General features: G+C 32.8%; 1 protein-coding gene across 1 annotated transcript in view; it reads left to right on the top strand.

Moving 5' to 3' along the window:
- LOC119828694 overlaps window positions 1–14,722 on the top strand; it is a 52,987-nt gene that overhangs the window by 22,437 nt on the left and 15,828 nt on the right. The window contains exons 3-5 of the mRNA XM_038350933.1: window positions 978–1,025; window positions 4,749–4,822; window positions 14,680–14,718. Coding sequence (XP_038206861.1) covers window positions 978–1,025; window positions 4,749–4,822; window positions 14,680–14,718 — 161 coding nt within the window. The remainder of the gene's footprint in view (window positions 1–977; window positions 1,026–4,748; window positions 4,823–14,679; window positions 14,719–14,722) is intronic.

Raw genomic sequence — 14,722 nt, 5'->3', positions numbered from 1 at the left:
ACAACCGGGAATATAAAAACTATAACTATATTTCTATTACTATAATAATAGCCTAGTTTAACTTCGTTATATTAAAAAGAAATTATTAATGATGTTTATATAACATATTTCAATTTTAAAATGAATTAATTCGTAAAATTCGAAAATTAATTCGTAAATAAGTAATGTTTAAACTTTTAATAAGTTTTTTTTTTATCTAAAATCTATATTTGAATTTTACAATCGATTTTGTAAAATTCGAAAATTAATTCGTGATGAATTAATATTTAAACCTACGCGCTACGGTTCCTCGGTTCCCGTGAATGGGTAATCTAGGAAGTAAAATAAAGGGAAACTTAAAATTCTAGGAATGGCAAGTCACTAAGAGAATAATTAGTGTACTTACAGTAATTTAATTTCGGCCTTTCTTGCAGTATCAATGTTCTGATACCCTTCGCGTTGCGTTGGCCAATGGATGTAGGTTCTGGATCCCCGTCGTCGTCCCTCCGATGGAATAGCGATGTGTGTAGTTTTCGCGTTCCGAGAGACGGCTCTCAAGGATTATCCACAAGACTGCGCCAATTAAATTGACCGACCCGCGAAGGCGCAAAAAAAACCGAAATTTACTTATTAATAATTTAATGTATTAAAAAAATTACATTTTAAATTATATCTAACTTATTTACTACGTCCCTCCGGTTCAATGTTGGAACCAAGAGTGTTTCTTCGGCGGGGCAGCGTCGTGGTCGTGGATTGCCGTCATCTTTTCTGGAATCGCAGGTGTACCGCAGGTGTGCGCGATGTTGCAATCGTTACCGGGTAGAAGTTCTTACTGGGTGGCCTTATGCATCTTCTTATAATAAGTGCGTGATATATGTACTTAACAAAAGTGTAAATAATGTGTGCTGTGTAATCATCAAATATTTAAAAACAAAACATATTCTCATAATTAACAGTCTATACACAGCTTATTTAATGAGATTTTTTTTTTATTTCAGAACATGGCGGAACACAAATCAAAGGAGGTTACATGCTGCGTTATAAACGTAAGTAAATTTAAATGATTTGACTTTTTTTTGTAATTTTTTACACACTTAAACGGTCGATTTTATGTTACTTATTAAACGTTAGTTAAAATTAAAATGAGTTGCCTCCCAAATATATTATTAATAAATTTTAACATTTCTGACAAATTTATTGATAGATACCTCATTGAAAATGCTTAGGTGCCCCATTACCCACAATATACATGAAACAGAAAAAAAAGAAAAAATGTTTCAACTCAATATTAACATGTGGTGTTACTTAAATAAATAAATTGATGTAATTTTGTAGTTATTCCAGTTACATGAGTTATATTAAAATTTTTGCTTTAGTTTATTAATAAAACATATATCCTGTGAACTTAATGATAAAATTTTATTCGCTATTACTTATTACCGCATACGATTCGCTTACGTTACGTGATGTGGAAAACCTTCGGTGTAAGTCGGTAAAGAATGTTTCACACCCAACGGCATTCCTATGAACGCAGAACTCTCATTTTGAATACTACCTAACTTATTAAAGTTATTTATTCTGATTAGAAAATGTATAAAGACTATTTAATGATACATCAAATTTAATTTGATATACATCCAACTAACATTTACCATTTATTAGTCTTAGCACAGATAACATAAGACTATACTAGTAGTCTTAGATTGTTATAAGTTACGAAGACGTTTGTCCGCTCTTTAATGCAAATTAAGCACCGGATTACAGGTATACTAATTAATAATTAATTCACCTACGTTCAACCCATATAAGGAATGAAGCTCTTTAATTTAAGCATGTAAAATATTTGTAAACTTTTAACTGTATGAAAGGCTCTTTGTCGTAAAATGAAAGCGCCGCATAAGGTTACGAGTTACGGCTTGGCCCCAAATAATGCGCACTTGTGTCCCATAAACTCGACGCGATATCAAATTGATCGATTCTATATTTCATTCGAGCTGTTTATGATTGCCCAGTAATGTGCGGAGAGGACTGCTCGCCAACATTTGTTTTATCGATAGATATTTTTTCATAGATATTTATTAGAAAAGAAATCAGATTTTGCTCTAAGGTCATATTTCCTACAAATGTGTAAATTAGGAATCTAGAAGTTGTATCAATATGAAATGTTTGAACCTATATGCAATTCTGTTTGACTATCGATTGGAATAATATATTCGCTGCCTCTAATACAGAGAGAACAAAGCGAATAACTAGTAAAAGTATCTTTATCTTCTCGGAAAATCCTTATAGCCTCAGGTAACCTTTTACATTATCGTGGAAATATATTTAAGATTATTAATTAAATATACTATTAATGAAATAATGCATGGAAGCGTTGTCTCTTTCCATTGAAAAACACACTGATAAATAACAAGTTATAAGTACGAGTAGGTAATATATGTTATCTTATAATGTCTAAACAAGTCTTTGCAAATTAAACATCTATGATAAATGGTTATTTGAAGAAATAGAAATGCACACATCCACAAAAGTTCAAACACACACACATATATACTCAAGCATGTAGGAATATTAAGTAAATGTTAGTTTTCTTTCTAAAAATATATATTCTTAGTTAATAATCTCTCTTGAAAAATACATTTAATATTTTATTGTCAAATGTAATCTATTGCCGTATTGTTGTTAACCTGTAAAGCTATCTGAATTACCACTAGACAAGTAAGTAAAAATCTCAAAGCACAATGTGTAAAATAATCTGTAAATGCAGTAAAAAATGAAAATCAAATATCCAACTGATAAAATGAAACGAAAAGGAAAGATAACAAGTAACGATGCAGCTCTGATTCGCTGTGGCAGGCAGTGAGATGTGTGACGTTTGGTTTAACTTCATTACCGTTCCTTCTTTATTTTGTAATCCGTTTGCGTGTTACTCTTTTGAATTCGAAAGCGAATTCACGTTTTATGAATACTATGCAGGTATTTTTAGTTAAAACTTTCCGTAGTAGGACACCAGATTATAAACATAGGCTATGTTATTTCGTGTTATCCAAATAAAATACAGTTGAAGAGTTTTTTGGTTGAGCGCGCTAATCTCAAGAACTACCGGGCCGATAACAAAATTCTTTCAACTTTGGATACGTCCGTGATCTCTAAGTGATTTAAGGGACATGTTTACTATGTACAAACCTGGGGTGGACCACTTGTACTTGTTGTATATGACTGACTATATAAGAGACTGTTCCAATCGGGTACATGTTATGTTTCGTATGTGTTTTAAATTTATACAGTAATTATTCTAATCCAAGCGAAATCCAACAAACCAAAAGTCATTTAAATCCGTTCAGACATTCCGTAAGTGAATATTTTTGCGATCAGCAGTCTCGAATTTAATTAGTTAATAGAACGATGCGGTATTTTATGACGTATATGCAAAAGATATATAAAGTTCATTATAATCGACCTATTTACGTTATATTTTATTTTTTTTGCATAAGCATTGCGTAGCTTATTGTGCTTCGTAGAGCTAAACGTAGCCGGTAAGACGGAGCGTAGCGGCTATTGTAGCACGTTTCGCGATATGCGTAGCCTGTACGTAACCAGTATGAATCGCGTTTGTACACCTGAGAATAAGATAGTAAAATAAGAAGGTTATTAGGAAAACTTATGACACCTGACCTTCTGAAGTTCAAGGGATTCTCATTTCCTTTTAGCTCAGTTCCACTGCAATATTATATCGAACTAGCTACTTGCTCCCTTCGACTCCACCCAGGTTTTTGCAAATTTTATATTTAGTATTTTCTTGTGTTTTATTTTACGCGAGTCTTATACATTTAGAAATTAAGGACTTTTTAACGGATTTAAAACGCGATTTATTAATTATATTATTAACCTGACGTTTCGTACACTTTACAGCGAGCGTGGTCACGGGGAGAATTTTATATTTTTATTGCATTATAATCATAATGCAAAATGCAAACAGAGTCAAATCGTACAATCTAAATATTATTAAAATCTGTTCAATCGGTTTTCAGTCAAACGCGGATAACTAACATGGCTTTCTTTTAAAAAAATAAAAAATTTTGCGCTATTTATCAATTAGTACTTATTACGTCAACTTCAACAATCGGTATATACACAGTTATCGGAAAACGGCGTTCAAGTAATCGGTTAATTGACCGATGCGGTATCATCTGATTCAATATTCTATAGTTATCGACATCGTGATTAAATTCATTTCATGATTTAATATAGTCGTGACCTAGATGTGAGACAACCTTATTTTGATCAATGTGAGACGATTTTTTATGTCAATATATAATGAAATACATTTTATGGTATGTTTTAGTACAAAATTCACGTTTTACTAAATCAAATGCGCCGAAATAAAAACCCTAAAATGAATTAACGAAGTTGCACCGTGAAAACTAGAACACGTTAGCAGAAATTGTGAAATTTAGTCTTGTTAAGTTGTTGATAATAATCTTCGATAAACAATACGAGATAGATAACGGGTCACGTACAGAATCGCAGAGCAATTCTATCCGCGTGATTATATACTTACACAAATCCATTAGTTTCCTAACAAACAGAGAGATACATATTTTAATATGTATTCAGTTAATGCTTAGAAGCATTTGAAATTAAAACTTTTTTTATTTTTTTAAGAGTAAATAAAACTCGTTGATGAGGCAGAACTGGAACCTGCATCTTATTTAAGTGTATAATTAAGTATACATATATACTGCAACTATATAATACTAAAATTTCAGGTAAATACTTGTGGAACTCCTGGTCCGAGGAGTGGGTGGTGCTGTACGATGACTCCACAATGGCCTGGTTCAAGGTAGGTGGTATTAATTTTACACAATATCATTATATAATACATGTACTAAGAAATAGTGGAATTTCAATTATACCGTTGTATATATATAAATAAATAATGAGTCTAATAATAAATAAGTCTGTTTATTCAATATATTATAAAATAATAAAAAAAGTTAATTGAGAGAAATATTCATTTCAAATTATTTTTTTTCTTTTTTCTACAAAAATTAAATATCTATAGGTAAATAACAGAATAACTGAAATTACCAATTTTCCCCCGCTTTAAGGTTATTTTTTTTCAAATTTAAACTTTTTTGCTGTCAAAAGTTGCAGTGATCGATATAATCGACCGAGATCGAGACGATATCGTGGTCAAGCGCTTCCATATCATGAATTAAAAAAAAATAGTATAATAAATACACGTCGACTTCAGAGCCTTCTTCGTTTATCGTCAGTTGTTATATTGTGGTAGCCGAGCACGCTTCGGCACGAATTGGGCCAGCTCGCACCGGGGAAGTACCACACCCCCACAGAAAACCGGCGTGAAATAGTGGCATGCCACTGTGTTTCGTACGGTGAGTGGGGGAGCCGGAGCCCCGTTTCCTTTTCTTCACCCATCCCAGTCCATTCCTTCTTTCCAGTCTTTAATCCTTTCCTTTTCCCTTATCCCATAAAAGCGGGCAGCACATTCGTAAAGGCACTACCTTTGCGAATGTTCATGGGCGGTGGTGATCGCTTACCATCAGGCGAACCACAAGCTCAGTTGCCCACTATGACATAAAAAAAAAAGTTTATGAAAATACTTTCAATTTATCCTCAAAATTTTCTCAAATATTCAAATTCTAATCAACCGGATCACATCGGACCAAGGAGACAGGTGTCCGTTCGACAATAGACTTAATCATATTGATAATTGATTTCAAAAGGACCATTCATCACCCTATCTCTCCCCCTCTCAGTTGATCACATTTTAAGGCTCGACGTTTCATCTGGTAGATTCGGGACGTGATAAATCACGTTCTAAAATATTATATTAAGGAAACATTTATCCAAACTCAATAGGGATACAATAAAAAAAATATATATGTGTAAAGATTTACGAGTATTAACATCTAAAAAAATATTTCTGCAGGAAAACGTTATCGTTAATGAAGTAGCTTTTTAAAATAGTCCGTATATCATCTTTGAAAAGTAAATAGGTCAAGAAGAGGTCGCTCATGAACTTTTTCAATAACCATAAATAGTCGAACGATAAAAGTTTTAACTGCAAACGTAGTAAATACTTATGGCACTATTACTTCTTGACGCGTTTTTTATGTTAAATATTATGGATGTCGGTTGTAAATTCACCTCACGTTTAGGTTATTTTTATTATATTAAATAACTAGCTGCTCGCCCTGACTTCGCCCGGATAGACTTTAGATTTTCAACAGTTTTTATCCTAATCCAAACGCAAGCAAACCCAATAAAGCAAAATTAAAATCTGTTCAGCCGTTTTGGGTTATAAGTGGTGTAACGTACTCGACTGTTTTTTTATATATGTATTTTAGATATGTAGATTTATTTACCAATTACTGAGTCATATCCAAGTAAAAACTATACAAGATTCTGTTACATAACAGACTATGACTAATATTTAGACATCTAAATATTAGTCATAGTCTATTTTCAAAGATAACAAGAAAGAACAAATCAACAAAATAACAAAGACAGTTTTGTATTTATTATTTAAAATGTATCGAAATGTGAAATACTAAATGCTCGTCCCAGCTCCGCTCGGATAACAAGATTCCTGTTTTATCCCAAGGATGTAATTATAATAAAAAGCATCCTATCACCCAAGTCAGCTCGTATCCGGTCAGTATACCAAATTTCATCAATATCCCAAAAAAAAGGCGTGAAATAATAGCTTGCTGTTGTGTTTCGTACGGTGAGTGGGGGAGCCGGAGGCCCATATCCTATATAAGGGTAAGGAAAACCCTTCCTAGTCCTTTCCTCTATTCCTCTCATCAATCCTTTCCTAATCCCTTCCCAATTAAAGTCGGCAATCCATTTGTAGAGGCGAAAGGTCTGCAATTGACCTTACACCTCTTCAAATGTTCATGGGCGGTGGTAGCGCTTACCAAAAGCCGGCCCACCAGCTCCATTGTCGACTGTGACATAAAAAAAAAGATTCGTTCAGTAATTCCAGCGTGATTGACGGACAAACATCCAAACAAACAAATTTTCACATTTTAAACAATTTAAACAATTTATTTATTAATTCAGCTTGGGTGTGTTGTTACATTTACGTGGAACTCTCCTGATAAGTTTAAAAAACCTGTAGTAGGAGAGTTCCCTCTTCCTCAATCGAAGATTACATGTGCTGTTTTTTTTTGTTTATTCTCTTTCGATTAAATGATTTTACTGTAATAAATGGAGAGAATACATATAAGAGTAAATAAATAAATAAGATAAAATAAAAAAAATAATAATAATAGTAGTAATAATAAATATAATTTATATAAATATAAATAATCATACTAAAATAATATAAAATAATGTTTAATTTGTAACTCTCGTGCAGTGTAATTTAGTATTTTTAATATTTTTTATTATTTATCAATCGTTCGTATAAATAATTTACATTATCAATCGTTCGGCGTCTTCATAAGTTACACTTTTAAGCCAGTTGTGCACTGTTTTCTTACAATCCGCATAGGACATTGTATAAATTTTTAAGATTCTATTAATTTTATTATATAATTTTATTGACTGAGAATGGAATTGTCTAGAAGCAAAAAGTGTTTTTGTAGTAATTTGTAATATAAGTGTGAAATATGATTATCACAGCTAAGTTTATCTTTCAATGTATAAATAAAATGCACGCATAAGCGCACGTTTAAAAACACAAAATAATCGCAATAATTTGTTCGTGACTATAAAATATAACTGCAATTAGGCGTTTATCGCTCGATTTACGAAACACTACAAAAGCCGCGACGTTTTGTCTAGAGTATCTTCACGGTTACACTTTAAAGTATAATCGTACTACTTAATCACCCTTGGCGGGTTCCAGTACAATGATGGCGGCGTGAGTGGCAGGTGACAATAGCTCTTAGCTATGTAACGAACGCCTAAGGACACTTCTTTAAAATGTTTAACTTTTAGCGTAATATTTTCTTCATTCTTAAAACAGGGTAAATGGGTGTAAAGGAATTTGTTTTTTTTTCTTAGAATAATCTAGAAGCTAAGAGCAAAATCTAAGTTTAATAGCTAAATCTATACAACATATTCACGTGGATTTAAATTACACGAATTTAATTGCATAAAACGTTGTAGTTATCTAGCCACAGTTGTTTTGTTTCGGTTTCACGATTCTTCTAATGGGAAGAGTTTTATTTTGCCCGATGCTTCAACTGAATATAATATACGCTTTGTACGCGAGAAAAATAATTACTATGTAGTACAAAATTGTAACGACGCTAGTGTACTAAAAGTGAAAACCTCGTCATCTTGTGATGGGATATTACGCTGTTGCAACAATGGTTTTTTCAACCGAAATCAAAAGAGAAGGAGGAAAGAAGAAGGAAAGTGGAGGAAGTTAGAATTCCACTGCAGTTTTGTGTTTGTTTCCTCATAACTTGTTTTACAGGCTGAACCGAATGCTGGCACCTCCCACGTGGTCCCATCTAAATTAGGCAATTTGAAAGCAATATAGGTTTTTGTTAAAAAAAATGTTAGGAGGATTTCTCGTCGTAGACGTATTTCTCGTTAACGAGACAACGAGAGAACGATGTCGTAAAATCGGGTTCATACAATTCTTCATATTTATGTCGTTGAATACTGACATTATTAAAATATTCAATTAATTGATAAACGTCATTTCTTTAAAAACAAAATTACGTGTGGAGCAACTTAAATCTTACCACAACTGTTAAAAAATTCTTTTTTACTCGGACAAAGAGTATCATTCTAAAATTTAAACACACATTCTCATTCCTAGAGTCGACATATATGTATTTATTTATTTATTGTACCTGACAAACGAAAACACAAATGGAAAATGTATTTATTCTGATGGCTGTATTAATTAAAAGTTATTTATTAACGTACTGAATGATAGTTTATTCATATGAAAGAAAATTCTCAACAAATTCAGTTATTGGTTCCGGCGCACAAACAAATTCAATTTCAGCCGTGCCTTCGAACAGAGGCAGTCTGTGGTAAACCTTCATAAAAATCAAGAGAAAAGATTGAAGCAAACACCGCGTAAACTGATTCCTGTATGAGTTTGGCGCAAATACAAGAAATGAGCGGAATAACTATTTATCGACATACATCATATTAATCACAACTCATAAAATCACGACAATCATTTAAAAACCCCGTGGAAAGACAAATCAATCCTATTTTCACGGAGGTCGGCGATCTTTTTGTAGAAAAGAAACCTTTAAACAGAGGATTAATATTTTGTAATTAACAAAGGCGGGAACTGACCGTCACCAGATTATGAAGGTTTAATTATAAATAATAATTAATAATAATTATTTATTTATTAATATAATGTTTAATTATAAAAATGTTTAATTATAATTATGTTTAATTATAAATAATAATTAATTCATTCGCTGCCGCAGTATTGAGCGCATAATTCATAATCAAATCGTAATCCACCCCACTATTTAAACACAGGTAGTATTTCAAATGTATAAAGCCATTTTTGTAGGTATAAAAGTACGAAATAACCTCTAACTTATACCACATACTTATACAAAGTTATTATAAGTTTTTGTCGCAATAATCTGAAGAAACCTTCACTACGATTGGACGGTTATTCTGCTTGAAAGCTCCATCTCCACTCTTGGATCTTTCTCTATCTATAATATTACCTTATAACTTAATTTATATTCATATGAAAATTAGATTATAATACATATTATTTTGTATTTAAATGAGGGATACGAGTAATGAGACGACGACTTTATTACTGCTATGTTAATTTTTATTTTATTTAAATTAAGCATTAATTTTATTCTCGGTTCTATTATAGATATCAATGTAAGTATAGGATAGGATATAATAAAATGTTTTGAGATAAACATATCATTAAATAGTTTTTGTTTGTCAAAAAGATGGCTACATAATTTGCTAATGAAAATTGTAATCTATCCAGTACAGAGCTGATGAATCGCGTGTGATTGCAAACCGCTGATAATCAGTACAATGCATGGATAGAAGGAACTAAGTAGCTCGATTTTGATGTAGCTAAAAGCAAATATTCACGTTCAGCCAGTTGAGATTGTATCGCCACATGTCATATACATTAAACATCTAGAAGCAACGATAACAAAATAAAATAACAGAACATTATTCCCGGATTTCACGTACACATCAACGATGACAAAATGACATGACTAAATTTCATCGTACGTATCAAAACAAATTACACATCTAAAACATTAACAGATTTACTAGTATAGTAGGCTGATTAGCTGATTCATGTTCTAGGAAAATGTGTTTACGTTCTACGTACCTTTTTCTATCAAAAAACAAATTAATAGCGTAAAACAAATAAATGTTTTATATAATCCAAAACAAAATTGGACTTAAAAAACCATGTCTAAACCACTTGTAATTTCAAACTTTAGATAAATTATATTTATTAAGTCATCTATGAGTAAATTATGGAAGACTTGGTATTGTAGGTCACAGAATACCCTTTATCTCCTTACTGAAATGGTTGATATATTTTGAATACGTTACCCAATACATACACACCCGGGAAAAGGACACAGGATTTAATTTTTTCAAGCAAATAAAATAGGCTTGATAGCGTGTAGACACGGCAAAAACTGCAGGCCTGTATTTCATGCATATTCCAGCACCCGTTTTAATATTCCACGACCATCCATCCTCGTCTGTCAGCGACAAACGAGGTTTTTTCATAATAATGATCACAATTTATTCTTGTCGGCCATCTTGGATAGCTTATTCGAGACGGTAACAATGCGATTAATTAAAACGCTATCTCTTTTATTATTATCTTTTAACAAGATGTCATTTGCGATGGTATACAGTTATTATCAAGTGGACTCTGCGAGGTCCACAATGCACTGAGCTTATAATTTGTACAGTAGTTTGAATGATTTTTTTATCTTCTTAAATAAATTAACTGTACAGTGGTTGACAGAAAAGAAATTGGAATAATATTTGTTGCAAAATGTTTTACCTATAGATTGTTTTCTTCCTTAACTTATAGATCCAAATGAAATGATTCAGTAAATATAGAGTAATAGTAACGGTATTCCCGCCGAGATCTTTCTCGTACCCTACTCCGATCATCGGGTGACATATCCAAAAGATATAAATCTCCTGTAAAGAGAGTGTCACTCAACTCGGTATAATTGATGGAGCGTTTGCGAGCGTACGCCTTTGTTGGAACCCGAATGACTCGTTTTGAAAACTATTTTAATTATTGCTATGTATGAGAGACATCTATACTAATAATATAAAGCTAAAAAGTTTGTTTGTTTGAACGCGCTATAGCTCAGTGCAACATCGGGGCACAGAATCTACACCATATCAACATATACAAGTGATTTTATAAATATTGCATGATTTGAATTAGAAGAATATAATACATGATTCTCGATTATATGATAAGTAACATTGACACAAGTACTAAGATTCTTCCTAGATAAAACAACACGGAATATATGAAATAAAACGAGAAATAAACTTATTGGTGCTTGTCCATTTTCTATTAATTATTTTTTCATTAAGACTATAACTTTTGAACAAATGGAAGAAGACTTTCGCCATCTCGAGTTCGAGTATCAAGTAAAAAGATCAACTAGGTGAACATTTCACGCCTAGTAACTAATGAAGAATAGTTGGAAAATACTGCGTTGCGATAAATCCTCGTGTACAAGCCCATGCAATAAAGAACTTCATTGAACCGAGAGTAATATTTATACTCAGTTGGTAGGACAGAAAGTTAATCAACAAATTGAAACCAATCATAAGTTAGCGCTGCGTCGGCTATATAATTTATGAGCCGTGAAAATAAAGGCTCAGTTTCGCTGTGTAATTACACTCGGCTGGATGGGATATAGAATTATTGCTGTAAAAGGAGCTGATAGTATCCGCTTGTCTACAGACATGCTGTTAATCGATTCGTAGAAGTTTTCCTTGTACGCGCCATTTGATCATTCTTGCGCTGGTTTAAAAGTTTTGTAAGATACAACAGTTAAGTTCAGTAATTATTTTTCTCAAGTTCTGCAGTCTTAAAATATAAAACTAGGCATTTATTTGATAATTAAGAAAATGAACGCAAGATACATTTAAAATTGATATGAGACAGCCAAAAGAGAAATCAAATCTTTTCACTTTATAATATTAGTATTTGTATGTGATACTACCAAAACCATCCTTACGAACCTCATTATATCCCACATATTTGTTTACGATTGTTGGACTTCAGCATGCTTATCGTTTCGTTCCAGAACTGTTAATAAATGTGTAAAATGAACTGTAAATTTATGTATATGGCATGAAAGGATAACAAACATATACTTGTTTATACTAGTTACCTAGTCACCCAATAGTCGACCATCTTCATCATCAGCCCATTTTTTCCCACTGAACTTCATTATGGGCTAAGGCCATAATCCACTATTCTGTTCATGTTCGGGTAGATGTCACGTATCATTGAAACTTTTGAATTCTTGGACATGCCGGTTTCCTCACGATGTTTACTTCACAGTTTTGAGCAGTGGTGATGCAGATATATTGAAAATACATTTATTTTCCTGCACGCTTTCCTGATGTCGATCTGTCTTAAGTCCAAGATCGTCACCATTGCAGACTACTGCTCTCGAAATAATACCGTTTCCAAAAACAAAGCATAAACCTATGCATTTGTTTACCAAATGCATTCATAAGGGTGTAATATGTTATCCATATAAACCATAAGTGTATTTAATTGCATGCTCATCCTACATCCACGCAATTATTGAAAAAAAGAGATACACAATTTTTTTATTCAAGTAGATAGATGGTATCAGCATGGTATAAAAAGCAGTGGTGGCTCAGTGGTGAGAACCTCGGACTTCAAAATCGATAAGTCGGGGTTCGAGACCGGGCGAGCGTGCAGGAAATAAATTGATTTTTCAATTTATCTGCGCATGTAGATAACCACTGCTTAAATCGGTGAAGGAAAACAGCGTGAGGAAACCGGCATGTCCGAGAATCAAAAGTTCGACGACATGTGACATCTGCCAACCCGCACTTGGCTAGCGTGGTGGATTATGGCCTGAACCCTCATAGGAGGCCTGTGTCCCAGCAGTGGGGACATATAAGGGCTGATGATGATGATGAGATAGATGGTATCAGAATATGATTTATGATAGACTAGCTGATCCCTGCCTGCGGTTTCACCCGCGTAAGTTCATATCCTGTAGGAATATCGGTATAAAAAGTTACCTATGTGTTATTCCAGCTGTCTAGCTATCTACTTACCAAATTTCATTACAATCGGTTCAGTAGTTTATGCGTGAAAGAGTAACAAACATACACATACAAATACATCTATCCACACAACTTTTGCATTTATAATATTAGTCGGATAGGATAGTTTATTTGATAGTAGTAGCTGATGTATAGATAAATAGTATTCCCGCAAATTTTACTGTACAATAACTGTACAATATTAGTGGGACAATACATAATTGACGTAATAATAAAATACGTTACACCATTAGTTTGGCAAACGTTGCAAATAAGTCACATGCTGTCCGCTAACTTGTACCAACGTATTAATTGAAGGTGCCATACTGCTGAGCGCGGCAAGAACGGTGCAGAGAATTTTGATACTAAGCATATTAGATGTAGTATTGAATATCGCTTGCATTACATTATATTGTAGGTAGGCAAGTGTGCAACTCTGGTAAGCATTTTAGATTAGTTTTCACTACAGTTCATGCTTTGAGAGAACACCGCTCTTAATCAACCGACTTGGGCTTTCTACATAATTGCTTTAATGTTTCTGTAGTTAGACAGTCAACTGCAATGCTACTTTAATTATAATCTCTAATGTGAGAAGAGTTTCTAGCGTGTTTTTTTTTTGTTTGTTAGGTACATGATGAGTATGCGAATTGAAATTTGGTATAGCTTTGTATTTATCTTTGTAATCTGATTTTAATACATAAATCCAACTATGCTTAACCCAACTAATATTATAATGTGATAGTTATTCTGCCTGTCTGTCTCTTGCTTACACCTAAATAACAGAAGCGATTTGGATATATTGTGTAATCTGGTTAATGGACCAAGGAGACCCGGAAGCTCCTAAGTAAAATTTTTACTTTAGGAGATAAAGTAGTTTTACTCTTTATCTCCTTAACTAGAAATTCTTTAGAAAAATTTTCAGGACGTAATTAGTTGGTAGTTAATTGAACTATTACTTAGTTTTTTTATACACCTTTATATATACCTTTATATATGATATCAAACCCATTTTATGGAATTTTTTTTTTCTTTTTTATAGTTAAAGAGCAACGAAGTCTTCTGAAAAACACTCAATAAGATTCAAAAAAAGAATTAATTGACTATCAAAAATAATTAAGTTGCATGTAAAATAATTCCCTGTATTCGTACATGAACCCACTTACTATATTCAATCTTCGTTTTATTCAAGAATGTATTTATGTGTAAAATAAAACCGGGTTCGATAACACGCGTCTTATAATAGCAAAGAAAAGATTGAATAAATTCGAGACGTGAGTAAACGAACTCGACGCGCTGATACGATTTACTTGATAATACTGTTCAAGTCTCGCACCATAACATGTTTTCATCTTTTAATTTCCTCAAATATTCCAATTGTTTTTATAGGACGCGTCTGGCAAGTGCATGGCAACACAGAAGCACCTCGTAA

Source organism: Zerene cesonia, chromosome 8 (genome assembly GCF_012273895.1).
Source record: "Zerene cesonia ecotype Mississippi chromosome 8, Zerene_cesonia_1.1, whole genome shotgun sequence".
Lineage (NCBI taxonomy): Eukaryota > Metazoa > Arthropoda > Insecta > Lepidoptera > Pieridae > Zerene > Zerene cesonia.
This window is presented reverse-complemented; position numbering and strand designations above follow the sequence as displayed.